Genomic DNA, 26,659 nt, shown 5'->3' with positions numbered 1-26,659 from the left:
TCGGTTATATCGATAGTACCGCTTATTACGATACTATTTCTATGAACGCAAGGAGAAAATTACATGCGCGCAGGATCGGATATATTGATAGTCCGGTTATATTGATATTTTTTCGGATCCCGAGAATATCGATATAACGAGACTTTGCTATATATATATATATATATATAACAACAGACGACAAAATAATTGTTTGGTCACCATTGTAACGAACAGCTTGAATAAGTGTGTGGACAATTTTGGAGAGGATATGAACAATGAATCCCTTTGAAGCTTCTGTTGATTCATTAAAGTGTGCCGGGCCAGTTCATCCCTTTAGAAGCCCCATCTCGACCTGTCTCTGACCCTGTTCAACCTTAGCGACCCAGGGCCCCCGTCATTTTACGATTTACTGCAGAGAGGCACCGCTTCCGTCGGACAGTTACCCAGAATGGAGCCGTGAGGATGGATGTCGCTTTTGCGTAAAACAAAAAAAGAGCGAGACAGAGAGAGGGATAGACAAGAGAGAGAGAAAAGGGGAGATAGACATTCACAGAAGAAAAGAAGAACGTTTAAATCGCTGCCTTTATTTTATAATTGATTCACAATAAGAGGAGGAGGTGGGTGGGTGTCTGAAGGAGGCGGAGGGAGAGGGGGACACCTGGGTGCGTCGGGACAGGAGGAGTGACAAGAGAAAACGGACGAGTAGCGCACAGTGAAAAGTTAGAGGCAAGTTGATGTCCCGGAGGGAATTGCAGCCGGGACGTCTCCGGCCACCGCGAAAGAAGGGAGATGCACCAGTCAGACGGGTCCATGAAGGCAACGCGGCGATGAGAGGACTGGAGTTGAGAAAGCAAAGCGACGTGTGGCGGACGGTCATTTGGAATCCGGAGAGCCTGATAAAAACACTGACCGTCTATTTTTGTGGACGATGCTGACTTGTTCCAAAAAATAGAACGAAAGTAGAATCCCAAGATAGAGCGATTTTAGAAGCAGAGCTCCATCACTTTTGCGCACTTCAACACGCGCACTTCTTCAACCGCACGCTGACACCAATAACGTTCAACGGTAAGAATAAACCGACTTCAACGAAAATCTACATTTTTATAAATATATATTTTATGTATATATTGTTGTCCTGGTTAATTCAGTCCGAATTGTTCAAGACGTGAAAACAATGCTGGAGAGCAAGAGAAAATGACTCACTCAACCCTAAAAATGTACCTTAATTTTATGTTAACACATTTTTGTATCTTGAATAGTGTCGTTTTTTTCACCCAGTTTGGATCCAAATATGTATGAATTATTTCACAATTATTTGTGCTCAGAAAAAAAAACGAGAAACGAAAATCAATAAGACATTTTTAAAGCGCCTTTATTTGCTGTGTCCACTTATTTTGTCTTGTCCTATGTTCGAAATATTTTTTTCGTTGTTGATTTTAATCATGCATAATTTCCTATTCATGTCAAGCGTCACAGGGCTGACCTAACTATTGTTATTTGAGTTTCAATTGCTCCTGTTAATTGATGTCCTTCATGAAAAGATGTTTCGTAACATGTAAAAAAAATGTGCTCTTATTTTTAACCCTTTTGTGTGTCTGAATCACTGAATAAGTTTTGTGTCATTGCTGAGTATTATTTTCCCCACTCCACATTATTATTATTATTATTATTATTATTATTATTATTATTAGCATAGATAAAATGTATCTTTGCATACACAAACAATCAATTAATATATTTGCCAATGACTTCTGTAAAAAATCAACAGTTTTATTGTGAGCAATACATTTATTTGCTGTCTGGGATAGATGCTCTGTTTTGTTTTGTTTTTTTCTTCCCTCATGTTTAGATGTTGAAAATTTTAAAATGGGGCTTTGGCATGAATGTCAATTTCCACAACGACTCCAAACATGATAGTTATTTCTCAGTGGGAGTTATGGTTAGAACACAGTAACCTGGACAGATATTGATCTGGATTTGTCTCTGTCTCCTCAGATCTTGGACAGGTCAGGCCATGTGAAATATTGTGTTGATGCCAGTAAGCCAGATATCGGGAGCTGGCTGAAGTACATCCAGTTTGCCCCCACTGCCAAGCAGCATAACCTGACAGCCTGCCAGATAGATGATCAGGTAAGTGGAGACATATGCAGCTTGTCCTGGAGAAATGAACACCGGATTTTCTGATGAGAAATGGGGAGGGCCGGGGCTTGGTGGGTGGGGTGATTTTAAAACCCCTAATGATTATTGTGCCCATCTATGAATGTTGGTGGGTGACTGAAGTAGATTCATTATTGTATTATATTTTTAGCACCTTTTTCACTCTTGCTGTATTTCCAACTCTTCATCCTGCTTGCTGTTGTTGTCTTAAAAGGTGTTGTGATCCATGTCAGATTGCCTCATGTGCGACTGCATGGCCCACCCTGATCTCACTTCTCTCACACACGCACACACACAATGCAGTGCGCTGCAGACACTCTGTTATCAGCATGTGTTTTCATTCTGTAATTGTATGCTGGCTTCTGCCGTGCGAGGACCACAGGGCAGGATCAGAGGAGGCCTGTCGAGATGATATTTCTCCACTCTTCCCTGTCACGCTGGCGATATAAACTCTTAGATATGTCAGGAATGTCATCGTCTATTGCTGCTCACCTGGCTGTGGCCAGAGGTGCGTGCTGCCCACATGGGGGTCTGTTCACCTCACAAACCCCACTCAGTCATTCCTTCATTGAGGGCGGTGGACAAGAGACTAAACTTTCTTTGACACGCGTGTAGCACATTCCGTGGCACGACCCGTGCAAGAAAAAAGGAATTTAAGACTTATGCCCGTCATTACCTCTCAGTAAGGAGTCACTAAACGGGGGGACAAAATCTGTAAGTCATATTAAGCAGAGACCTGCAACCAAATTCAAAGCAAAGAGATGTGTCAGGTATCTTTGGTATCACGGGGCCTTTAGGTGAACAACCGAAACGGATATTCATGAACAAATAAGCGACTCCTCTGTCACCCCTCTTCTCACTTTTCTTAAGAGGATAAGTATCCCTCGAGGTCCCCCCCCCTTGTTCTCTTGAAAGACACCAAATATCTGGAATCACTTGGCCTCTGGTGTTTTCAAAGTGACAGGGAGACAAACAAGCAAAGAGAACCGTGTGCGAGGTGTGACTTGCTGTCAACGCGATGGTTCTGCTCTGCTGCTCGTGTAAGGTTCCGACAGGTCTCGGACATGGCTGTGATGAGGTGATTGTTAACTATTACACACTGTCACAGAGCGGTACAATGTGCCGTCTTTAAGCCTTCCGGGCCAGCATTGATGTTTTTTGAAAACACACTGTAGCGGCTCACAATGTCTGTCTGTGTGGTTAAATTGAATAGACTAAATGTGGGGTGGTCTTGCAAAGCCCCTGTCATTTTTTTTGCTCCCGTGTTGCTTATGAGGGCGTTTTGATTGTGCTTTTTCAGTCTCCCTTCACACATTCCGGTTTGAGTGCAAAATGTGTCTCGTTTGCGTGCACGTGTTCGGGTGTATCCGAGCATCCACGGTAGACTGGAAATGGTTCATTTTTTTGGGGGGGACTCAAAGTGCTGAGGATAAACTCAGCTTGAAAACACACGCACATATGGTCCACCAGACGAAACAAAGTGGACTACCACTCTCAAGTGTAAACTATATCAAAATCTTTTCTGAAAACGGGATTGTAACCAATCCACTACAGTATTTTTAACGGAGTTGATTTGCCGCATGACTTGGATGACGACAATGTCATACACCCTCATCCATTTCCAGGTGTGTTGGTCATTATGGTTCTCTCTTAAGCTCCAATTCAGGCCTTCCAATGTGAAAGTAAAACAGGCCCCCATCCTCTTATTTCTGACCCAGTTCTGTTTACCATAAAATTTTATGAGTAAATCTCAGAGGGGGTGAGCGTGTGAGTGAGGAAGGAATGAGTAAGGAGAGAAGGGGAAATAGCTTGTTTTGTCTCGCTGGAGAAACTGTGCATTTTTTTTCCCCGTTTGACACCTTTTACTACATTCTACATGATTTGGTTCTGTTCAGTCCTTGTCATAAGACTTTGAAAAACATTGCGTTTCATTAACATTAGATACAATGCTGCATGAGACAATGAGCTAAGCAAACCCTACCTATGCCAAACAATGTGTACAATTTCAGAGAGGAATATATGTAATGATTATAGTTTCATAACTGAGGTGAAAGCATTCTGAGAATCAAGGTTGTTGAATCTTGTCTCAAAGCTAATGATGAAATTTGACCAAATCTCTGATAGAATATGGAAAAATTATTTCATTTTCAAAACTAGTCTTTTTTTTATTTTTTGAAACAAAAATTCTCTGACTAAGCCAATTTCACTTTAAACTGGTTTAAGCTGAGTCATGCACAAAACCTGGTATAAATGTAATCAATTTGAACAATCAAGATTAAAAAAAATCTTAAGCAGTGATGTCTATTTTTTTTACCCATCCACGATGCAAATGCACTATCATTTATATTGCGCTTTTTTGCCTCGGGTACTCAACGCGATATTTTACTGATACTACATTCACCAACTGATGACGCAGCATCATGAGAAACTGGGTGTCTGTGTATGTGTAAGGGGGGGTTCAGAATCTTACTCAAGGACACTTCAACATGGTCACAATGGCCAAAAATCAAACCATTAACCTGTGAAAACTACGATAACACGTAACACCACATGAAAGATGACTGGAACCATTTTTTTTTTGTTTCCACAAAATGGAACTTTTGCAGCCAGAGGAACAATAAACGGGCATGCGAATTAATAATCTTCGTCATGAACCTTTCACATCCTGTGTGCAGTCAATGACAACCCTTTTCCATTCTACCCCATAATGCTGGCACTGTCTTGATGTTCCCGTTTCTTTGCTGATGCATTAAAAAGAGCCAGTCTGTAGAAAAACTCCCCAACCATTGTGGTTTGTCATTAAGATAATGTGGGTAATTAGTGCTTAAAAAGCCTGTGCCGCTGTCCCCAGTCTACAGACTGAACTGGGTGGCAAGTGGATTATTAATGTAATTATCATCATCCACCTTGTTGAAGAACATTTCATAAGACACTACAATGAATTATAAATGTCACTGTGTACTCTCAGATCAACATGGATGCTTTTCTTAAACCCATCTCACACCTAGCCTAGTACATTTTGTCATCCAAAGATTAGGACACATCCCTGGGCATGGTTAGAAAAGTTGACCCGGTTTTCCAACGTGCTTGCAAAGCAGACATGTCGGAAAATGACTGTCAGTTGGTTGCTCTTTGCCAGTTATTTAGGATTACTGCAGTCTCGCATGATGTCAGTTTTGTCTGTCTATATGTAGCTTGGATTGACAGGCACCTAGTCAACGGTGTACAGTAAACTGCCTCATGCTCAAAGCTAAACTCCAGATCGGTGGCGATCCGAATGACGTTAAATTCCGACACACAATACAACACAATACATATCGATTTATATAGCGCTTTAACAACAGCAGAAGCTGTAACAAAGAGCTTAACATGGACAGCTATCATACACAGGAAATAAAGCAGTCACAAAGATAGTAGAAAGGGAGTAAAACCAAGATCAAGTCGGAATCATGCTGAGTCGAATGCCAAAGAGTACAAGTGAGTTTTGAGACGTGTTTGGAAGATGGGCAGCGAGGGGGCTTGCAGAATGTTCAGTGGCAGGTCATTCTCGAGAGTGGGACCAGCAACGGAAAAGGCTCGATCCCCGCTGAGCCTCCGTTTTGTGATATATATCCGTTTACGTCATGAACATGGTTCGAATGGCCTACTCTGAGTTTTCCCTTTATCTCATTTAACCTATTGATTATAACTTAGTATCGGGCCAGGATGTTGATGGATTTCACAATTATTGTCATTGATCTGTTTTCCCCAACCTCCACAAGACTTGCACATGTTTGTCTTCAAAATAAAGTTTACTAGGATTGAATTTGGTTTCTCTTGCTTGATTCTCATTAGCGTAGGCAGACTCCATTGCGACTCAACCACCATGTTTTTTTTTTTCACATAGCAATATACCCTCACAAAAAAAACCTCACAAAACAGTCATCACAAAACGCCTTACAAACACACACTGTGTGCATATTACACAGGACTTCATTAAAATTAAGTGTTTCCAGATGTTGGGGTAAGCAAAATTAAGAAATGGTCAGATGTATATCGCGAAACATTCAATGTATTCCACGATGGTCAATGACAAACTACTTCAGTAAATCTTGACTTATTCTTTTTTAATTGATAAATCTGCCTTCAATGACATGCCTATGTTTGATCATTTGACCTGAGAGACATGTTTATATAACGTCCACTTACTGATAATTCCCAAATAAAATATCCTATGACAATGGGGCGGTAAATCTGTGCTCTACCTTCATACACTGAACATTTGTTTTGACTGGACAACAAAGTAAACAGCTTGCTGCCTTATTCCGGGCAATCTTTCTTTATGTCTGACACAGCAGCGCTGCTTCACAAAAGTTTCCAACAGCAGACTGCGATAGCATTTCCAAACTTCAAACCTGTTCATTTACTTTGATTGAGCAAGATGCTGTAAAATCAAGTTGCTGTCTTTTTTTTTTTACTTGGCCGGTTTGGGTGAAGTACGGAGGTGAGCAGCATAATACCAATTAAAATACTTTGTGTGGGTTCAAAACAGACCGCAGCAAGTGTTTCTTGTCATATAATAGCACCTCTTCATTGCACACACCCCTCAAATAATGATCATGATAATAATATGGTAAAACATATAGATACATAGTTTTTTTCAGTGGCTCAGTGTTACTGGTTTATATATTCAGTGCTTCTAAACGTTGCTGCTTCAGCTGTCAAAATTGCTCGTCATTTCGACTGTGAGCATCCAGGCCAATATTCATTTGCATTTGTGACCTTTCACAACATGAAAGCTCTGCCTAATAGCTTTTGAGCGCAAAGGAGTCCCCAGGGTGTGACCCGAGAGAACGTGCTAATAACCTGGCTAATAACGAATGGTTAGAAGGAAACCAGTTGGATTATGTACTTGTGGTTGTGCCCTTTGCTGGGGAAAGTAGCTTCGCAGAAAGATCATATACATGGTTTGCCATTCTAGTACATAATTGGTTTTATTCAAAGCTCTTGGAATGTTGAAATACAAACACATCAGAATGGGAGTGTGTGTGATGTAAATGGCCTCTTAAAGACTGTCCTAAATCGTTGTCATTGCCAACTCCACCGCCCCAGTTATCTAATCTCTGCAATAACCTGATAATTGAAACCACTTGAGGTCGATGAATGTGTGTGTGGGGGTGGGGGGATGATCTGATAGTGATGATCCTTTTGATCAAACAGTGGGTCTTCTGTTTTGCAGTTAACCTGTGCTTGTTTGTTTGTGTCTGTGACGATTTTCCTGTTTTTCTGCTGTGGCCTACAGGGAAGAGGTGGAGCTGTTAGGGGAATTCCTCAAGTGTGCCTCTGCTTGTGCCCATGAAAATACCTTTACTGCTACACTACCACAAAATTTAGTAGCTCATTCAGAATTATTGAGTCAGTAGAGGTTGTACAGATGAGTCGGCTTTGCTACTTCAAAATGACATTCAACGGCTAACATTGACTGGTCATGATGATGACGCTTGTGACATTGCGTACTCCTGTGATTTTTTTTTCAAATGGTAGTGTACCAAAAAAAAGTAAAAAATCAATGACAAAATAAGTTACTTCCGGTAGTTGCTCCGCACTTGAATTTCATCACACTCGTGTTGACTGGAATAAGTTCGAAATTGTTCCACTGCGTATAAACCACCAAAATAATACAAAAATGGAAAAAGCTCAACATTTTCACTCCAATAGGACTTTGGACCATGTCCCATTTTTGCGTTCTTTGTTTGATATACATAGGTACCTCTTAACTTCTAAAGTCCGATTCATGATATCTGAAGATGTCAATTGTCTTTGGTTTTGTTCAGATTTCAAACAATTTGCCTATGCTTCTCAAACGCCTGTATTTCCACGATTGATCCGTTTCATGGGATGCCTTTTTTTCTGTACCTGTGACTTGCGACGTGTGTTCATGGTGATGTATTTACACTTGAGTCAGAAAATACACTGTTAGTCGCATTTGTGTGAACTGCGAAATAATTCACAACGTATCTGTGCTTGTCTTTTAGATCTTCTACAAAGTCACTCGAGATATTTATCCCGGTGAGGAGCTTCTAGTATTCATGAAGGCAGAAGAGTATTCATGTGATACTTCCATGGCTCCTGATATTCACGGTCAGCATCACGCATGTATACAGTACATGATGTTGCTCACTGCGACAATTTGACAAGACGTCTTTTTCAACAACTTTCTCATTTTCACCGCTGCCACCTTGCAGAGGAAAGACAGTACCGCTGTGAAGACTGTGAGCAGCACTTTGAATCCCGCAGCCAACTGCTGGACCACCAGATGCAGCAGTGCGGGATGCCACCATCCTCCTTCCATGATGCAGGTTTGGATTGTTTTTTTTTTTTGTGTTTTTTCGAGGTGGCAAGAGGAAAAGGTTTCTTCAGCCGTCATCTGTACTTCTTTGAAGGTGTCGGACGTTTTGCTCCTCATCCGAAGAGCTTAGTCAGCGAACTACAATTGTGCGGGTAACTCGGGCTTTATATATGCTCTGATAAGTCCCTGTTCTAAGTTAGGTAAGGGATAGAACAATAGAAGTAATCAGATTGCTTCCAGAAAGTGCTCCACTGCTCCCCCAACCTTAGAGCAGGGATGTATCAGAGCATATATTGGGTCATATTTGCCAGCACGACTTTAGTTCGCTGACAAAATTCTTCGGATGAGGAGTGAAACCTCTGGCACCTTCAAAGAAGTACAGATGACTCCTGAAGAAACCTTTTCCTCTGTGTGCCACTCCTGTACAATTGAGAGCCTACACAAACCTAGGTGCCAATACTTCCTTCTAGTGGATTATGTATGACTATTTCCTGGAATGTTAATTGTATTTGACTTGATCTTTGTATCGAGCAGAAGACAGTGACATCAACGCCCAGGAAACTCAAGACCTGCGACCCCTCCACATGTCTCGTGACTATCATGAATGTAAAGAGTGTGACCAGATGTTCCCAGATATCCAAAGGTGACTTCTAAACTACCTGCGCTTGTGTTGCTGTACCTTGGGTGTGAATGCGTAAATGATTGATTCATAGTTTGCGTGCGCAGCCAGCCAGAAAAATAAATGTGGAATGACAAACGTGAACAGAATCAGCTGTTTTTTTCTCCGTCTCGTTCTCATTGTTCTGTTTATATCTGTGCTTCCTGCAGCCTTGAGAGTCACATTCTGTCCCACTCTGAGGAGAGAGAATACAAGTGTGACCAATGTCCCAAGGCTTTTAACTGGAAATCAAACCTGATCCGACACCAGATGTCACATGACAGTGGCAAGCACCATGAATGTGAAAACTGCTCAAAGGTAAGGTGATGACTTTTGGGGTGGGTGGTGGGGGGGAAATGTTGCTTTAATTTCTGTCTACTTGATAGTGTTTCTTTGCTCAATAATAACAGCTCTTGTGTATTTGTGTGGTTCTTTCCCCAGCAGGTGTTCACAGACCCAAGTAACCTGCAGAGGCACATCCGCTCGCAGCACGTCGGGGCGCGGGCCCACGCCTGCTCCGACTGTGGCAAGACGTTTGCAACGTCTTCGGGCCTAAAGCAGCATAAGCACATCCACAGCAGTGTCAAGCCCTTCATGTGTAAGTCACTAAGACCCTACCTATGTAAGTCTACTCAGTACATTATAATAACAACAAAAATAACATGCTTGTGAAAAGAGAACATTTGTTCTTGGGTATTCTTATTTTCAGCTTCTCCTGTGGTTTCAAACGTATTGTTCCAAAGGAAAAGGAGGAAGTTTTAAGAATTGTGACATTGTTTACGAGAAGTCAAGAGTTACTTGTTCGGCACATAGGGGCATGCAAATACACTGATGATTATTTGATAAGCATGTAATTGGAACCAGTCACACTTGGACCTAGTCTGACAAAAACAAACTCATGCACACTTGCATTTAAATACACACACTCACCCACACACACAATCACAGTTTCCCCCCTCTTGCGTACCCCAGCAAGACACATTTTGACCTTTCACACTCTACTTTCCCAAAAGCATTACGACCTTCAACATTTGGCTCTTCTATTACCCTGACCTGCCACATGTCTTCATATGAAAAACATTCCACATAACAGATTTTACGCTCCTTTTCAATTAAACATACACAGATTAATAATGATGTTTCGTTGTACTAAGTTCATCCTGTCTACTTGATATCTAATTTAAAGCAGATTCTTTACTTACAGACAGTGTAGGTGTTCAAATACCTGACATGTTTCGGCGTCTACTTCCGCCTTCGTCAGAGTGTCACGGATGCCTGATATCGGATCTCATCATATCGGTGAATAAACATCCGTGACACTCTGACGAAGGCGGAAGTAGACGCCGAAACATGTCAGGTATTTGAACACCTACACTATCTGTAAGTAAAGAATCTGCTTTAAATTAGATAATGATGTTTATTCACCGATATGATAAGATCCGATATCGGGCCTAATGATTTTACACAATACAACATTTTGCTTTTTTTGGAATGATACAATTCAATGTAAATGTGCAGCCAGCATTTGTATATACCAGTCCATTGCCAATCAATGGAGTTTGTGGTGCTGAATCTCGAGGCGCAGTGCACCCTGATCCGGTTGCAAGCCAATTACTGGGCACGCATAGAAAAACAAGTGTTCTCACTTTCACGTAAGGACAGTTTGACAGTGATTAATTAACCTATCATTCATGTTTTCGGAGTGCGGGAAGTCACCAGAGTACCCGGATAAACCCCTCCTGAGTTTCTGAAATAATCTGGATTTTGTTTTCAATATATTGTCGGTCTGCATGATAATTTTGACGATTTCGATGATTTTGTCTTGAAGCAGCCGCAAATGCAGTCAACTTCCATTTTGGCTTTATGAAAACTATTGCAAAAGGAATGACAAGAGCAATTCCAGCATTTCTTTGCAACCCTGATATTAATTACAGTTGGTTCGGTCATAAATATATTGCTTGGATGGTGTTTAAACTCTATTGTCACCATCCATCTGTCAGGGTCAAATGGTATCACAAAGCATTTGAGTGTGCTGTGGGAAGGTTACCCAGTACAGGATGACAAGGACCGAGCTTGGGGACAAGGTGTGGGAGCTGAAGTGGTGATGGGAGAGACTCAGGGTAGGCAAGTGGGGTGGGGGGCAGTATAGGACGTGGGACCTGTCCTGGGAACCAGACTGCAGGATAGGATTCATTCAACTCTGCTTCCTTCACAAACTTAAAATAGAGCCATTGTACTTCATATGCCTAAGAGTGTGTGTGTGTGTGTGTGTGTGTGTGTGTGTGTGTGTGTGTGTGTGTGTGTGTGTGTGTGTGTGTGTGTGTGTGTGTGTGTGTGTGTGTGTGTGTGTGTGTGTGTGTGTGTGTGTGTGTGTGTGTGTGCGCGTGCGTGTGCGTGTGCGTGTGTGTGTGTGTGTTTGTGCGTGTGTGTGTGTGTGTGCGTGTGTGTGTTTGTGCGCGTGTGCGTGTGTGTGCGTGTGTGTGTCTCAGTCCACTTGCATTCTGTTTGTGTCCTTCTCTGTGATTTAGTTTGTCTGTGTTGTCGTGTGGTGTGTGTGTGTGTGTGTGTGTGTGTGTGTGTGTGTGTGTGTGTGTGTGTGTATGTATTTTTGTGTATGTATTTTTGTGTATGGAATCCCAGGGACACAATGAAGCTAGGGATGCCTGGGAACTATTCCTGATGTGCAGGTGATGAGCGGCAATAACCTACTCACACTGTCATCCTGTCACAATACCAGGATCTGGACACACCCCACCTTCTTATTTCGATGGAAACCATTGTCATAATATTGATGGGAACTCTAGGGTTTCACATTGCATTTCCTCCGTGTCACATGTTAAGTAGATGTTGATCGTGTGATGTTCTTGTCGGGACTTTATGCGTCTTTGTGAAACCCTTTTTGTTTACTTCTGTGTGCCCCTGTAGGTGAAGTATGCCATAAGTCCTACACACAATTCTCAAACCTGTGCCGTCACAAACGCATGCATGCCGACTGCAGAACACAGATAAAGTGCAAGGACTGCGGGCAGATGTTCAGCACCACATCCTCACTGAACAAGCATCGCCGCTTCTGCGAGGGAAAGAACCATTTCACAACAGGAGGAATATTTGCTCAAAGTATGCCACTCCCCGGTGGCCCCGATTTGGACAAGTCAGCCTTGGCGATGGGTCGCAGCAGTGCTGGATTGGCTGATTATTTTGGAACTAGCCGCCATCATGGCGGGCTTACGTTCCCTGCCGCACCAGCCTTCCCTTTCAGCTTCCCGGGCCTTTTCCCGTCTGGTATCTATCACCGCCCACCACTGATTCCAGCCACTCCTTTGCCGGTTAGGCAATCGGCTCACGCTGCTGTTGCTGGGCATGGTGCAGAGTTAAGTAGGAATCCACTGCTGCCACCTAGCCCTGGAGCTCAGGAATCCAGAGAGCTTCTTAAGGCGCTTCGGAAGGACACCAGTGTTCCTGAAAGTCAGATCGCAGCTTCAGACCTACACAATCAAAGCTCACTATCATCCACAAAGCAATGCAACAAGCAAAGTGACCAATCTGAAAGCAGTGATCTGGATGAAGTCAGCACGCCCAGTGGAAGCGATTTAGAGAGTATGTCAAGCTCCGAGCTCGAAAGTGATATGGACACTGAACGAGATAGAGGGGCTGCGCGGGAAAATGGCAAAAGCCTCAAACTGAAAGCGAGTGATGAAAGCCCCCAAAGTCGAAAACTGACAAGCAGCTGTGCTGATAAAAACTTTGCCGGACCTTCACTTCTCCCTTCTGCACTGGACGAGCACACGGCTGTTACGGGAGCTGTCAATGACTCTATTAAGGCCATCGCCTCCATCGCTGAGAAGTATTTTGGCTCGACAGGCATAGCTGGCTTGCAAGACAAAAAAGTTGGCACACTGCCCTATCCCTCAATGTTCCCTTTACCTTTCTTTACTACTTTCTCGCCGCCAGTTTATCCTCTTCGAGACAGAGATGTCAGTGATCAAGTTCTGAAGAGTGAACCGCTCTTACAGGCCGACAATTGCAAAAAGGCTCAGAGCACATCGTCATCAGAGTCACCGTTTGATCTCACCACCAAACGAAAGGAGAAATCGCCCCCATTTGAGCCTTCCAAACTTGAAGCCTCCCACTTTACCGGTCAGGATCAACCTTTGGACCTCAGCCTAGGCACCAGGGGCCGTGGATGCAGTGAGAGAGAAGAAGAGGAAAAACTGCCTTTTCATCAAGATGAAAAGGCAGTTTTGGGAACGCCAAAGCCTGACTCCTCATTACAACATGCCAGGCCGACGCCTTTCTTCATGGATCCCATCTACAGGTATTGTTATTCCCAGTGGTTTTGTCATAAGACTCATTCTTAATAATAAATGTAATTTGATTCAACTCAGTACAAATAGCAAGAAATGAGCTCTCTGGTTGCTTCACTTTCTACTGTCCTGAAAGCCAATGAATAGCAGCAGGCTACATTTGGAGCATTTCACTCGTTACTCTTTTAATTGTAACCTTCAAATTTGTATTTGTGTGTTACGAGCTGATAGAAATCTACTATTAGCAGGGTTGAGAAGAGGAGAATGAGTGATCCGTTTGAGACGCTGAAAGACAAGTACTTGCGGCAAGCTCCAGGCTTCCTTTTCCACCCTCAGGTATGTTATGACTGTACCACCAACGTGGAATGGGACCTGCAACTGATCTCTTTATCTCATCAAAGTTTGTATTTATGTTCATGTTTGTGTATCAAGTGATGTGTACTGGGATCCATCGTCACTTTTCACTTGAAAGTGCCAACTTCATTGTCACAGCCTTTGGAAGTCAGCATGTTGAGAAAGCACAAGGGCCATAAGCAAATAAAAAAGGGACAGGAAAATTGACAGTGACAATTCAAAGACCAAATGTCAATTTTGTAAGGTCGAAAACAAGGAAAACCTTGTCTATCATATGAATAAAATTGTGTGTGTCTCTGATCCGATAACTGTTGCTGCTTGATCCTGAATGGAGATCACTTTGGAGCGATGTCAGTCTCTCCTCAGAGAAGAAAAATGGCTCGATAATTTCTGACACAAGGAACCAGACCAGTAAATAATGTTTACTGCTATTCACAATGTGAATTTAAGGAGGGAAAAAAAATCAATTTTATATATTGTCACATTTTTATTTTTTAATAAAATTCTTGCCTCAGTTGCCGACCATCGATGCCAAAAACAAATAAATTACTCAACAAAGGGCAACAGTTGCTCCCCAAGCTAATTGATTCATAAAATTGCTCTACAGTAAAGCAAGAATAAAAGAAAAATCAAGACTTGTGAATGTATTGAACGACATTCGTTGAATCAATCTCCGTTGTGGGTGCGAACGGCCTCGGAAAGTGAAAACAGCACTCTCCCAGGCATATGATTCCGTTCCCCCATTTTCTCCATTTCCGGTCTGTTTTTTTACAGGCTGTTTCATTTGCTTGATTTATGTCTCCTGCCCAGATTGCGGCAAAGGCCTAGCTTGCAACGACCACATGGTCGTCTCACATGCCTTAATGAGGTGTCCTATCAGTAGAAACACTAACAGAGTGCTTAGGCCATCTTTATGACTTTATGATGTCTGGACACACAAATTATTCCCAGAAACCCCAGACTAGTGTAGGTCCAAGACAAACCAGGCGAGGGGCCCTTCCATATACTTTTAAGTGGGACTGCGCTCACCGGACTCACGGCTCGGCCTTATATCAAGTCAACGAATAATATTCGAAAGACGATATACTTATTTTTTAGCCTTCTTGTCATTCACCGTTTTACATCCTGATGGGATATTTCATTGCAATTATTAAATTCTGGCTGCTATTATAATATTTTGATGGTGCACGGGCAAGTGATCGGAATTGAGAGCCATCTACAATTCCGCCATTGTAACTTTGGAGTTAGGCATCTCATTGTTCCTTGATAGTTAAAAATATTTGACCCATGTATTTCATCATTGTAGACAGTGATTGCTGCCACTTTCTGACTTTTTTTTCTTTTCTCCCTTCAGTTTCGTTTGCCAGATCAGAGCACTTGGGTAAGATATATGTATATTTTTTTCCTCTGTAATTCAATATATACCATAAGAGCTTAGTGGTTTAATTTTCTTTTCAATGAGGTTGTTTTGCATGATCTTGTTACTGCACTTAATTCGTCAAAAGGTACAAATGAGTTATGGCTCCTTGAAATTCTGGATTTCGCTGCTCCTCTCACACAACTGTGCAAATTTGGCATTTCAAAATAAAGACCAAAACATTTGGTCCTTCACTCTACAATGAAGATGAAATGATTGCCTTTGATGTGACAGAATTGATCAGTTCCTGGCCCAAACTATCATCATTGTAAAACTTTATTAGAAAAATAACCGTGGCAATATGTTAATCAGTGTTGTATAATAATAATAATAATAATAATAATAATAATAATAATAATAATAATAATAATAATAATAATAATAATAATAATAATAATAATAATAATAATAATGGGTGGCCATTGGTGTGGAGTTTGCATGTTATCCCCGCACCTGTGTGGGTTTTCTCCAGGTAATTCGGTTTCCTCTCACATTTCAAATACATGCATCAGAAAATGGTTGGATAATTATCATAATATATTCGTAGGGGGATGTTCGCCATCTCACAAAAAGACGGAACTATGGGCTTTACATGAGTCCAAGGGTAACAGTCTCTCTCTTTGGGACACCCCCGTGGAGTGGGGAGGGGGCTCGTGGGGGTCGAGGATTGAGCTTGTTTCTCTCGACCAAGCATCTGGTTGCTGATAAAGATCAACAATTGAGAATGCATCTCACTAATTAGGCACTCGCAGCATCACCGACTTCTGAAGATAGCCAATCAACCACTGGTCCCACTGCGACGCTACAGCAACAAGCAAGTTCACAAATGCCTCGGGGAGAATGAAAAGGGGTTTTCATGAGGTGTGTGTCTGTGTGTGTTCAAAAGTAAGTGCAAAGGGGCCTGTTATACAAAAGAGTAGAGTGTATGACCTTGGGAAAATTACCGCAGAGCACAGTCTGGTCTCTTCTTGACATTAAGTAGCTTCAACATTTCACACACATAAGGCACTGTGACAGAGCCAAATAGACTTAATCAACCTAATCCATAAAACGTACACATCCAACATTGAAGTACAATCTGTGTGTTAAAACTTTTTGTAAATCCTTAATTCAGACAATGTGCAAAAATGTGTCCACTCCAATGCAAATGTTTTTTGTCATTGGCACTTGAATTCCAGGACCCGCAGAAGTTTTAGGACTGCATAAGCATTCAATACAGCGTAAGAAACCTTCGACTGTCTTCTTTCATCATAAAAAAGTTAATTCTTACATTGTATGGGTTTGGAGTTATATGAGCTTGAAATGGGGGCGGCTGTCCAAAATACAGTGCAATACATACATATTGGTTCATATACCTGTAGCGCTTTAACAACAGCTGAAGCTGGAACCAAGTACTAACATGGAAAAAAGGGAAATGCTGCCCATGTGGAAAAAAAACATTGCCAGAGGCCATGGCCAGCGCTTTATCGTCCCCCAAGCATGGAAAAAACCAAAACCTGAACAAATTCGGGTATGGTGCTCTATGTCATATTTTCAATTCCCGAATAAATTTGTAAATGGCAGTGAATGAGTTAAGAACAAATATCGGATAGTCAAACTTATCAGATGAAATGTACATTAATAAAGACAGAACTCTATCACAATGACATTGGAAATTACGATTTTAATATATGATAGTTACTTTTGTCGTTAGCTTGAGTGTAGGACTGCATCAAACCTATTTTGGAAGACATTTCTGTGGTAAACATTTTTTTTTTTCGATCTCAGCTATCATCCTGTCTTTCATGGCGCTTCCCCTCAGTACCTCTTTACCTCTCCGCTCTCCATTTACCCCGATCTTGGGGTGAAGCCGGAGTGTAACCGGGGCTGAAAACAGGAGATGGAATGTCAGAGTAGAAGCGATGCTCCCGTAGAGGACCCGTATCACCACTGATTTTGTTGCCCTGATGAAATAAGAACAAGCTGAAAATTGAATACACGTAAAATAATGCCAATTTTTCTGGACCCATTGGAAAAGAACAAAAAAAAAACTATGTGTGTGAATACATTTTGTGTTCATGTGTGTGTGCGCGTGTGCGTGGGATGGCCTGTCAGGCCCAGGGCTCTACTGGGACCACCACCCCTCTGTCGCCCCCCTTCAAAAGCGACTCTGCTCCTCCCCCACTCCGCCCCTTTCAGCACAGCGATATCATTATTACCCATGTCTAGCCCTTGATCAGCAATGTCAACATCTTTCATATTGACGAATGTGCTGTCTGCCCGCATTGTGCACAAAATGGTTTACTGCCCAGCAGTGGACATGAATCACTCCACACACAAACACAAACACACACCCGACATGGATCTGACAACACTCAGATACACACTTGGCACGTAGAATCCAACTGGCGGGCAACACGCATTTTGGTCAGCAGGCACACACTCTGTTCGCTCACATGCATTACAAATACATTCTTCTCACTCACACACAGACATTTTTTCACACACACAGATGGCAATGAATCAATTATAACCATCACGAAATAGTTTCTTGTATCCATACCGCCACGTACTCAGTAGGCCAAGAACGCATAATTTTTCCTGGGATATCTGATGAAAGCAACTTCATTAGCAGATTGGCTCCAGTCGTTAATATCTTTCCTTGTGGCTGGGTCTGTCTGTTGAAGTGTCAAAAAGGGTGCCATACTCTTGAATCCGTTCATCAACATAAAATTCCAACAGATTGACATTTTTGGGAGTTTTTACAGAAGTTTTACAATAATCTGGTCTTGTCTTCCTTTTGCCTTTTTTCAGATGTCTGCTATTGAGAACATGGCTGAGAAGCTGGAAACTTTTGGTTCCTTGAAGCCAGACTCAGGTGGTCTGCTACGCTCCGTCCCCTCCATGTTTGACTTCAGAGCTCCACCTTCAGCGCTTCCGGAGACATTGCTCCGCAAAGGCAAGGAGCGCTATACATGCAGGTAATCGCAACACGCGCTGCGGTGTTTATGATCAATACTTTGACTCAATTTACGAGATTGTGATGTTTGACTGATTCTTATTCACTGCTAAAACACACCTAATCAGCGAATTATTCAATTTCAAATGGATGGATGAAAAGGTTTCTTTAACCGTAATCTGTATTTCTTTGAAGGTGTCGGAAGTTTTGCTCCTCATCCGAAGAGCTTCGTCAGCAAAGTAATGTTATGCTGGTATCTCTGGCCCTATATATGCACTGATAGGTCCCTGCTCTAAGGTTAGGTAAGGGATAGAACAGTAGAAGTAATCAGATTGGCTTCAGGGAGTGCTCCACTACTTCCCCAACACAACTTTAGTTCGACACCTTCAAAAAAAGTACAGATGACGGCTAAAGAAACCTTTTCATTGACGGACCACTCTTGTACGACTGAGAGACTACACAGACGTTCAAATCCTGTGGAAATCAAAAACATAGCCGAGACCATATTTTGATTGACATTTGCATTTGATTGACAGAGGGTTTCTGATGTATTTTCAATTATGTTGAATAGATATTGCGGTAAGATCTTCCCACGTTCTGCCAACTTGACACGCCACCTTCGGACTCACACAGGAGAGCAACCTTATAGGTAAGAAAGACTCTTGATGTGACTTACTTATGGTCATTAATTGTCTGAGCGATCTTTCAATGTCCAGCTAAATGCCTCACAAGGAGAATCCGTCTCAACCAAAGGCGGAAGCTGTCAGAAATCCATCTCCTTTCTGATATATCATCACCAAAATATTTACATTCACCCTTTCTACTATGTCAGCGTCAGCAGTTGCTGAAGAGCCAACAACGAAACTAATCAGTTTTTTTTTATTCAAGTACCTTTACCATATTAAAATAAGGAGTGATCCCTTGCCAGAAGGCAGTTTTATAGTTACTTAGATGGAATGTTGCCCCCGACGCTTGCAAGAGGCCTTTTCACCACAGGAGAGGGAAAAAGGCCGACCCTGGCCTCTACTGCCCCAGCCTGATAGCCTCCACTCCACACACTCGCATGCCATGAAAGATGACCGCTGTTTATGGTCATTTGTTATGTTGATAACTAGGGGGGGAGGGGGTCCTGAGGGAAGGCCAATCCAGCAAGCTAATTCCAGCCGAAGAAAAGAGATATAATCTTCTGGTATAATTTTGCATGAAGAATCTTGGCAAGGGGCGGCTAATTTTGCTGGGATACGACACAATCTGTTGCATTCTTATTGAGTGAGAGAAGAATGCAATTTTATTTAGCTGGCTGGAGATAAGAGGCAATTCGGTTTCACCTTCAACAAGCCCCTGCATCATGTCTGGATCTGCGAAATTGCTCGGACTGTGTGTGTATATGAAGGGGGGTTCTGCATCAGAGATGATTGTTGCAAAACAAAGCAGGAGTTCCAAAGTCAAGTTTTCGGTGAACGTTTGTTTTTTCCATTTAATAATCTCTCTCTCTCTCTCTCTCTCTCTCTCTCTCTCTCTCTCTCTCTCTCTCTCTCTCTCTCTCTCTCTCTCTCTCTCTCTCTCTCTCATTCTCTGCAGATGTAAATACTGCGACCGCTCCTTCAGCATCTCTTCTAACTTGCAACGGCATATTCGCAACATCCACAACAAGGAGAAGCCTTTTAAGTGCCACTTATGTGATCGATGCTTTGGTCAGCAAACCAACTTGGATCGTCACCTAAAGAAGCACGAGAATGGTAACTTGTCAGGTACGGAGTCGAGAGGACTCATCTGTTATACCAAATGAGAGCTTGAATACGCCGAAAGTCTACTGACACGGTTCGCCTCCACACTGTGAAATAATCTTAAAAGCAGAGAAATGAAATAATTACAGTAAATATAGTATGCATTGCAAATTTCTGACCAAAAATGAAAAACCTCTTCATATACATATCGACAGCTCTCTTGTATTGTATTCACACTGTATAAATTTCTAATATCTGGTGTCTGCCAAGTCTTAATCTGCATTATTCAAGTTACTTATCAGTCACACACTGAGAGGTGTTTAGTTTATGTGAGAACATGGCTCTGGTCGGACAATATTTAGTCTAACAATCGGCCTGGGTTTTTTAATTAATTTTTGATTTAATTTTTGAGCTCCCACAGGTCCCACTCATGGCCTCTTTCGATGAAACTTATTATTAATTAAACTTATTATATTATTTATTTGTTTGTTTTTTGTTTGTTTGTTTATCGTATTTGCTGATGTATAAGGCACCCCCAAAGACCCTTTGTTTTCTTCCAAACATGACCCTGCGGCTTATACGCCTTATAAGTGAAGTAATATGGAGCCACAACAAGTCTCGCAAGTACTGTCAGCAATCACCGACTCCATATCCCCCTGTAGAAGAAATCGTGCCTAATCCCAGACTCTCCTATAGCGCCTTGCAATGAGGTGCACCTTATATTTGGAAAACATGTATATATTTATATATTATATTTGGAAAACCTTTTTAATTCATTGAAAGTGTGCCTTATAGTCCGGTGCACCTTATATATTGAAACAATTTGAAAACATACCATTCATTGGAGGTGTGCCTAATACACCAGCAAATACTGTCTTTATGTGTTTGTTTGTTTGTTTATTCATGGAGTTATTTTTATTTGTTTGTTTTTGTCAGTGGCTCCCCAACATGTCTGAATGCACAAAGAAAGTTAATCCACTCAAAAAAAAAAAATCAAACCGTGACTCAAGGGGACATGCTGAGGAGTTTGCCGAGCACCAGAAAGATTCGAGATTAGATTACATTTTACTCACATTTTGAAGAATGAGTGTTCTGACTGTTATTAAGGATTGGATCACTTTTTTAATACTTCAACAACTTTTTTGTAGAGTACTTGTTGTGACTGAAACACTCCCAAAGTTTACAGCAGCACCCACATAAATTGAGTTTCAGAACCTTGGTCAGCAGAAACAGTTTGTCCCGAGAAATAATGTGCAATGAGCCACATGGTATTATCTGGGTTGAAGAGGGTCATCGTGACTCATGCGTTAACTTCCAAACTGTATCTGAAACTAAACATGTTTCTCCCTGCTTTCTCTGTACAGGCACTGCAATGTCTTCGCCGCAGTCAGAACTCGACGGTGGCAGCGCCATATTGGATGACAAAGAAGACTCTTACTTCAATGAAATAAGAAATTTCATCGGCAACACAGCCCAAAGCCAAACATCACCGGAGCCGTCTGAAGAAGGGTACATTAACATCTACATGTTCTTAACTTTACTCCTTGAATTTGATATTTAATTTTTGGTTGTTTTTTTTTTCTGGACATAAGGGGTGGAAGACAGAAAAACATGTTCTACAGTGGTTTGTCTGTCTCAGACTTGAATTTTACTATCACTCCAGCCCATTTTAGTAATTGCGAACTGTTGAGAGGGCAATCATGTGTGTCAACATTTAAGGAGATCACAGTTCTTCCAGGCATTAAATTAGGTGATGTCCCTGTGCATGCAAGTCCGTCTGCGCATTATGCAAATACATTCTTGGAACTGCGATCAGGTCAGATAACGGTTGTGCAATCTGCTTGGCTCTGAGAGTTTGTTTTCACGCGCCTCCCGTCGGTGTGATCACTGTCTGGATTGTACGACCCGATAGAAATCTTGTAGACTGCTCGATGATTGGGCCTCCGTGAGCAGGAGCAGGCTCAGGAGCCTCAGGAGGATGGGAAGAGAAGCCCAAAGGGGGAAGCGAACCAGTTAGCCCGCCACATCTGGAACCAACATGTCTGCCGACAGGAAGAGGGTAAAAGGGTTCGGGTCACAAGGTCGGCCTGTGTTTCCTTTCAAAATGGTGTGCTTCTGACTGCTTCTGATAGATACTTTATCCCCGGCAAATTACCACGTTTGAAAGCATAATTAGGGAATCTGTTTGCTTAATCACAGAGCTCTCTCTGGCTCTTCGGGAGTCACAATTCAGAGCCGTGTGAGCTCAACACGACACAAAGATCAGCATTTCTGGCCATTGCTTACCCTGTCCCTGTTCAAAATTGATGTAAAACACAATGCTGTATTGACGGCTGATAAAGAACAGCAATTGATACATATCTTTTATGTCTGCACACACCGAAATGCATTTCCATCAAGTTACGTATCGTTCACACGCATAATAATGATATGATGATGTGTTATTTTCCTATCTCATCATTTCTTTTTCTCTGGGCGTTCTTTGTGTGAAGTTTTTATGTAACTGGCGAGTGTACACCCTGAGTGTAATTAGTAAATCAGTCTGAATGTGGTTCCAGGTGATTTAGCAAATGGTGGTTCCCTGTGGCAACAAGAAGGAAAAATTAAGACTCAGGCAGTTTGTATAGCTGGTTCTCTTTCCCTCCAAAAGCAGAGAAGAATGGACCGCTTGGCAGCGTATTCATAATTCATCTTCCAAATAGGGCCGTCAGCTAAATATTTTGCCTATTAGATGATTACTAGATAGTAGTGAAGATAAACAAGAAGAGAAACTAAGCACTCCGGTTAAGTGCCGCAATGATGAAGTTGCTGCTGCTATGGCCGGAGGGGCCCTGCGGCCTCAATGACGGATGAGATTCCGGCTTTGCTCTGTCCCTGCTGCCATGTCTTTCTTCGCTGCTTTGTCCAGTAGACGATTTAGCCCAAATGCTTTTCCACACACGGAAGCAGAGGAATGTTGCAAGAACATTTCAAAAACATACACCCAAAAAATAATAATAAATAAATCATATGGTGTATGCTGCAGAGTCAATGGCAACGCCTTTGAAGAAGAAAAAACTCTCCAGATGGCCAGCCATGGGTCACATGACTTGGAAGATGAGGAAGCGGAGGAGCAAACTGCTGATGATGAATACGGGGAAGATCCCAGCAACACCCCGCATAAATACCAAGAGGAGATACCCAAGAGCAGCATTCGTGATGACATTATACAAGACGAGATGGACTTCAGTCGGACAAATAACTCGAGCCAGAATTGTAAAATCTCTCCGAGGAGGTAACGCTTATCGTGTGATGGTATCCATTCTTTCATTTCAATTTTTGACATGAAGATATTTTGGTGGGGGTTTTCCAGGTATAAGGCCGAGGAAGAGCCGAGCGGCGACTCCGCCTTAGATCAGATCCGTCAGTTTCCAGACATTCACAAGATGGAAGAGAGTGAATTGAGCGATGGGGAAGGTGACGAAGACGACCAATCGTTTGTCCATGCACCACTGGAGGACGCAGTCAAACAACCCCTCTTTCGGAAATCAAAGTCACAGGTATCAGCATTTTGAGAGGAAACTCAAATTCCAAAAGGGTTTTGATTCTTCATTTGTATTTATTTATTTATTTATTTATTTATTTATTTATTTATTTATTTGTTTATTTATTTGTTTGTTTGTTTGTTTGTTTGTTTATTCATTGTTTTTTGTTTGTTGATTTACTGATATATTTATAATGTATTCATGTATGTGTTTTCTATTTATTTATTTTTAATTTATTCATTTTATTTTGAATTATTTCTATTTTTATAATCATTTTTATTTTTCATTTAGTTTTTTTACATTATTTTAATTCTTTTAATTCTTTATATTCGTTTTATTTATTTATTTATTTATTTATTTATTTATTTATGTATTTATGTATGTATGTATGTATTTATTTATTTATTTAAGAATGTTTTAAAAAGTTGCATCATTTGAATCAGGGTTGGGGGAACTCCGGTTCTTCGAGAGCCATTTCCTGCCTATGTTGGATTGTAAATTAAATGTATTATTATTATTACTATCCCTCCCTCCTTCGACACATCTGATTCAAATGATCAGCCCGCAAGCAGGTGCTGTCAAAGCCTGAAACGATCATGATCAATTGAATTAGGTGTGTCGAAGTAGATTGATGTAAAGGATATGGCGAACCACATTTCCCTCCACAGCTTTTAAATAGAGTTATTTGGAGGGTTTGAAATCAGTTGAAATTCTGTGTATATTTTACATGTCATTACCTTTTTCTGTTTAGTTATTAAAAGAGAACTTTGATCCCACTTCCACTTGACATTCAATCAGTACTGACATACCTCCGCATATTTCCAAATATCTTTCAAGATATATCAATTAGTAACCGATCAGAATCAGACTCAGAAAACCTTTATTTGTCCCACAATAGGGACATTTGCAATCCACAGCAGCAATTTGAAAGGGGATGGGGTGAAAGGATAGAAACAAGATATTCTAAGCAAAGCAAAATAAAAATGTCGACTGCATACTGTAAATGTGCAAAACCATTTCATAAAAAACTATACATAGTGCAAGTATCAAGAAAGACATATTGATATATTGCATCAACCCATATTTACAAGTGTCCAGTTGTTCTTTTTTTTGTTTTTTTTTTCACATGTGCTCATTGAGAATTGCGAAGCCTGACAGAAGTCGGTCGGAACTTCATGCAGCGTGGGTGTAATAGTCTCTGGCTGAAAAAGTAAATAAATGAAAAAATAGAAAAGAAAGGGAAAGAGCTGCTGCGGAGGCAGCCACACAGGAGGCGCCATCTTATACCTCACTGCTATTGTGTGTTGTGTCTGACAACTAAATGACCTGCTCATCTCTCTCCTTTGCCAGGCGTACGCCATGATGCTGTCTCTGGCTGAAAAGGACTCTCTCCACCATGTCACCCATACGCCAGCCTCCATGTGGCACAGTCTGGCTCGGGCTGCTGCTGAGTCCAGTGCCCACGTATGATGACACCTGCTTTTCATCCCCTCTCACCCTTGACTCATGGAATTGTGAACCCATTGTGGGGCGTTCTTCCTGTCTGCAAAGCAGAATGATGCCCCTTCTGACTGCTGAATGGAGCGCTTTGTAAAAAAGCCAGGGTCCTTGCAGACCCCAGAATTCAAGAGAGAAAAAAGATCCCTCTGAGACCTTAAAATGGATGTCCTATTACGACACGTAACCAGGATGAGGCGATTGTGGTGGAAATAATAAATCTAAAGTAATAATAGTCATATTTATTCTCTTCGTTTGCACACCAAAGGCATCTATCTGATGGACATGGAAGATGTGCTGATGTATCTTGGATAGACTGCATTCACTGCCCAGTTCACACAAAGGAGGGTGAATATATGGAGTCTCTTGTCTCAAAGGCAAAGTTTGTATCACTGTAACAAAAACACTGTCTCCAATGACATCATGTAAATTCAAACTGTATTGCAATTCAAATCCCCGAAGTCCACGTGTTGCTTGTATTAAAAAATGCACTTGATGTAATGAAGGGTCGTAATAACCTTGGTTTCAAAGAAGTTCTAAAAGAAATACTAAATTGAAAGGCTAAATCAAGCCAGTTCCCCATCTGTATTCACAGTGTCTCTGCACAATCATTTATTCTGTCCTGCGTTCCATCCTGCCCATCTGCACTATCCGTGATAGGTGATAAAAAGATTGGCATTTTAGTGGAGAAAAAGAAATCACTTTTTTTTTTGTTAAACTGAGATGAATAGCCAGCGCAGAAGTTAAATGTTGTTCTATAAAGGGCATTTGTATTTTTCCACACCCTTAAATTCATCCTAGTCAGACGACAATACCACTAAATAGCCCGAATGCTCGAGTTTAACGACTCATTCTTGACCTTCATTCATTTTAGACAATCACGATTTTATTTTATTTTATTTCAATGAATTCCTATTGTTAGGTTTTTATTTGTTGATGTTGTTAGTGTTGTTGGTGTTGTTGTATATTGTCGTATGTTGATAAAATGTATTTATTTCATGGCAAACTGTAGTTTGTTTACTGAATAGCACTGCTCCTAGCCTGGGCAATGGCAGACTCCACTCCCGGCCTTTTCCAGACTTCATTGGGGTATGTAGATTCCATTTGAGTGCCAGATAGTATTAAACATACAACTCACTCTTTATTGTTTTGATTATACTGGTTGATGAATAGATTAGTTTTTTAATGACAATTTAACGATTAAATTGTTAAAAAAAATAAAGAAAATGAGAAAAAAACTGTACATAGAAAGAAATCATGAATCGACATAACAATCCAGGTATCATTTGTTCACATGCGCATGGTTGGTCTGCTAAGATTTGTGTTGACATTTTCTACGGTTGTCTGCAAGCTTGTGTGGTGTTCAGTTCATGTTAAAACCCTTGTTCCAAACTAAAAAAAATTACGGGACAACCTTTTTGGTTTTGTCTTTGTTTGTAATCAATTTTAAAAAGTAATCGGCAAGGTGTGGTACTTTTATTTTAATGCTTTTTACAATGTAACTGTTACGCATTTCAATTCAAATAATGTGGAACAATTAAATAAAGGACTACAATGTGGATTACATGTCTTCCTTCCACTCTTTATTCTTCCACAGACATTTTATTCACTCATTAATTTGGAACCTCATTCACAGTACCCCATATAAACCCCCTTCCCGTGCCCATAATTACGGCGTCAACAAGGTTTTTCCTACATAGGAATCAGAGAACCACCTGGCATTTTATTCCGACACTCCCATGGCCTCTGAAAGCAAGCCACCGCCTGAACTCT

At 41.3% G+C, this 26,659-nt stretch overlaps 1 protein-coding gene across 8 annotated transcripts in view; it reads left to right on the top strand.

The window, feature by feature from the left end:
- mecom (MDS1 and EVI1 complex locus) overlaps positions 1 to 26,441 on the top strand; it is a 125,710-nt gene extending 99,269 nt beyond the window's left edge. Inside the window, exons 1-17 of one of the 8 annotated variants that reach the window (XM_089014046.1) lie at positions 659 to 1,047; positions 1,978 to 2,112; positions 8,154 to 8,259; positions 8,364 to 8,477; positions 9,002 to 9,110; positions 9,296 to 9,443; positions 9,567 to 9,747; positions 12,051 to 13,440; positions 13,675 to 13,765; positions 15,138 to 15,164; positions 17,994 to 18,160; positions 18,710 to 18,787; positions 19,720 to 19,889; positions 21,230 to 21,374; positions 22,891 to 23,139; positions 23,218 to 23,404; positions 24,740 to 26,441. In XM_089014046.1, coding sequence (XP_088870172.1) covers positions 8,208 to 8,259; positions 8,364 to 8,477; positions 9,002 to 9,110; positions 9,296 to 9,443; positions 9,567 to 9,747; positions 12,051 to 13,440; positions 13,675 to 13,765; positions 15,138 to 15,164; positions 17,994 to 18,160; positions 18,710 to 18,787; positions 19,720 to 19,889; positions 21,230 to 21,374; positions 22,891 to 23,139; positions 23,218 to 23,404; positions 24,740 to 24,859 — 3,228 coding nt within the window. In that variant the 5' untranslated portion in view covers positions 659 to 1,047; positions 1,978 to 2,112; positions 8,154 to 8,207 and the 3' untranslated portion in view covers positions 24,860 to 26,441. Of the gene's footprint in view, positions 1 to 658; positions 1,048 to 1,977; positions 2,113 to 8,153; positions 8,260 to 8,363; positions 8,478 to 9,001; positions 9,111 to 9,295; positions 9,444 to 9,566; positions 9,748 to 12,050; positions 13,441 to 13,674; positions 13,766 to 15,137; positions 15,165 to 17,993; positions 18,161 to 18,709; positions 18,788 to 19,719; positions 19,890 to 21,229; positions 21,375 to 22,890; positions 23,140 to 23,217; positions 23,405 to 24,739 lie in introns of those variants that run through there. The other 7 variants (XM_089014044.1, XM_089014041.1, XM_089014042.1 and 4 more) reach the window with 7 other exon arrangements.
- The last annotated feature ends 218 nt before the right edge of the window (positions 26,442 to 26,659 follow it).

Source organism: Hippocampus bargibanti, linkage group LG14 (genome assembly GCF_051943395.1).
Source record: "Hippocampus bargibanti isolate YZ-2025 linkage group LG14, ASM5194339v1, whole genome shotgun sequence".
In the NCBI taxonomy this organism is placed as follows: Eukaryota; Metazoa; Chordata; class Actinopteri; order Syngnathiformes; family Syngnathidae; genus Hippocampus; species Hippocampus bargibanti.
Note: the sequence above shows the minus strand (reverse complement) of the source record. Positions and strands in the feature narration are given on the sequence as shown.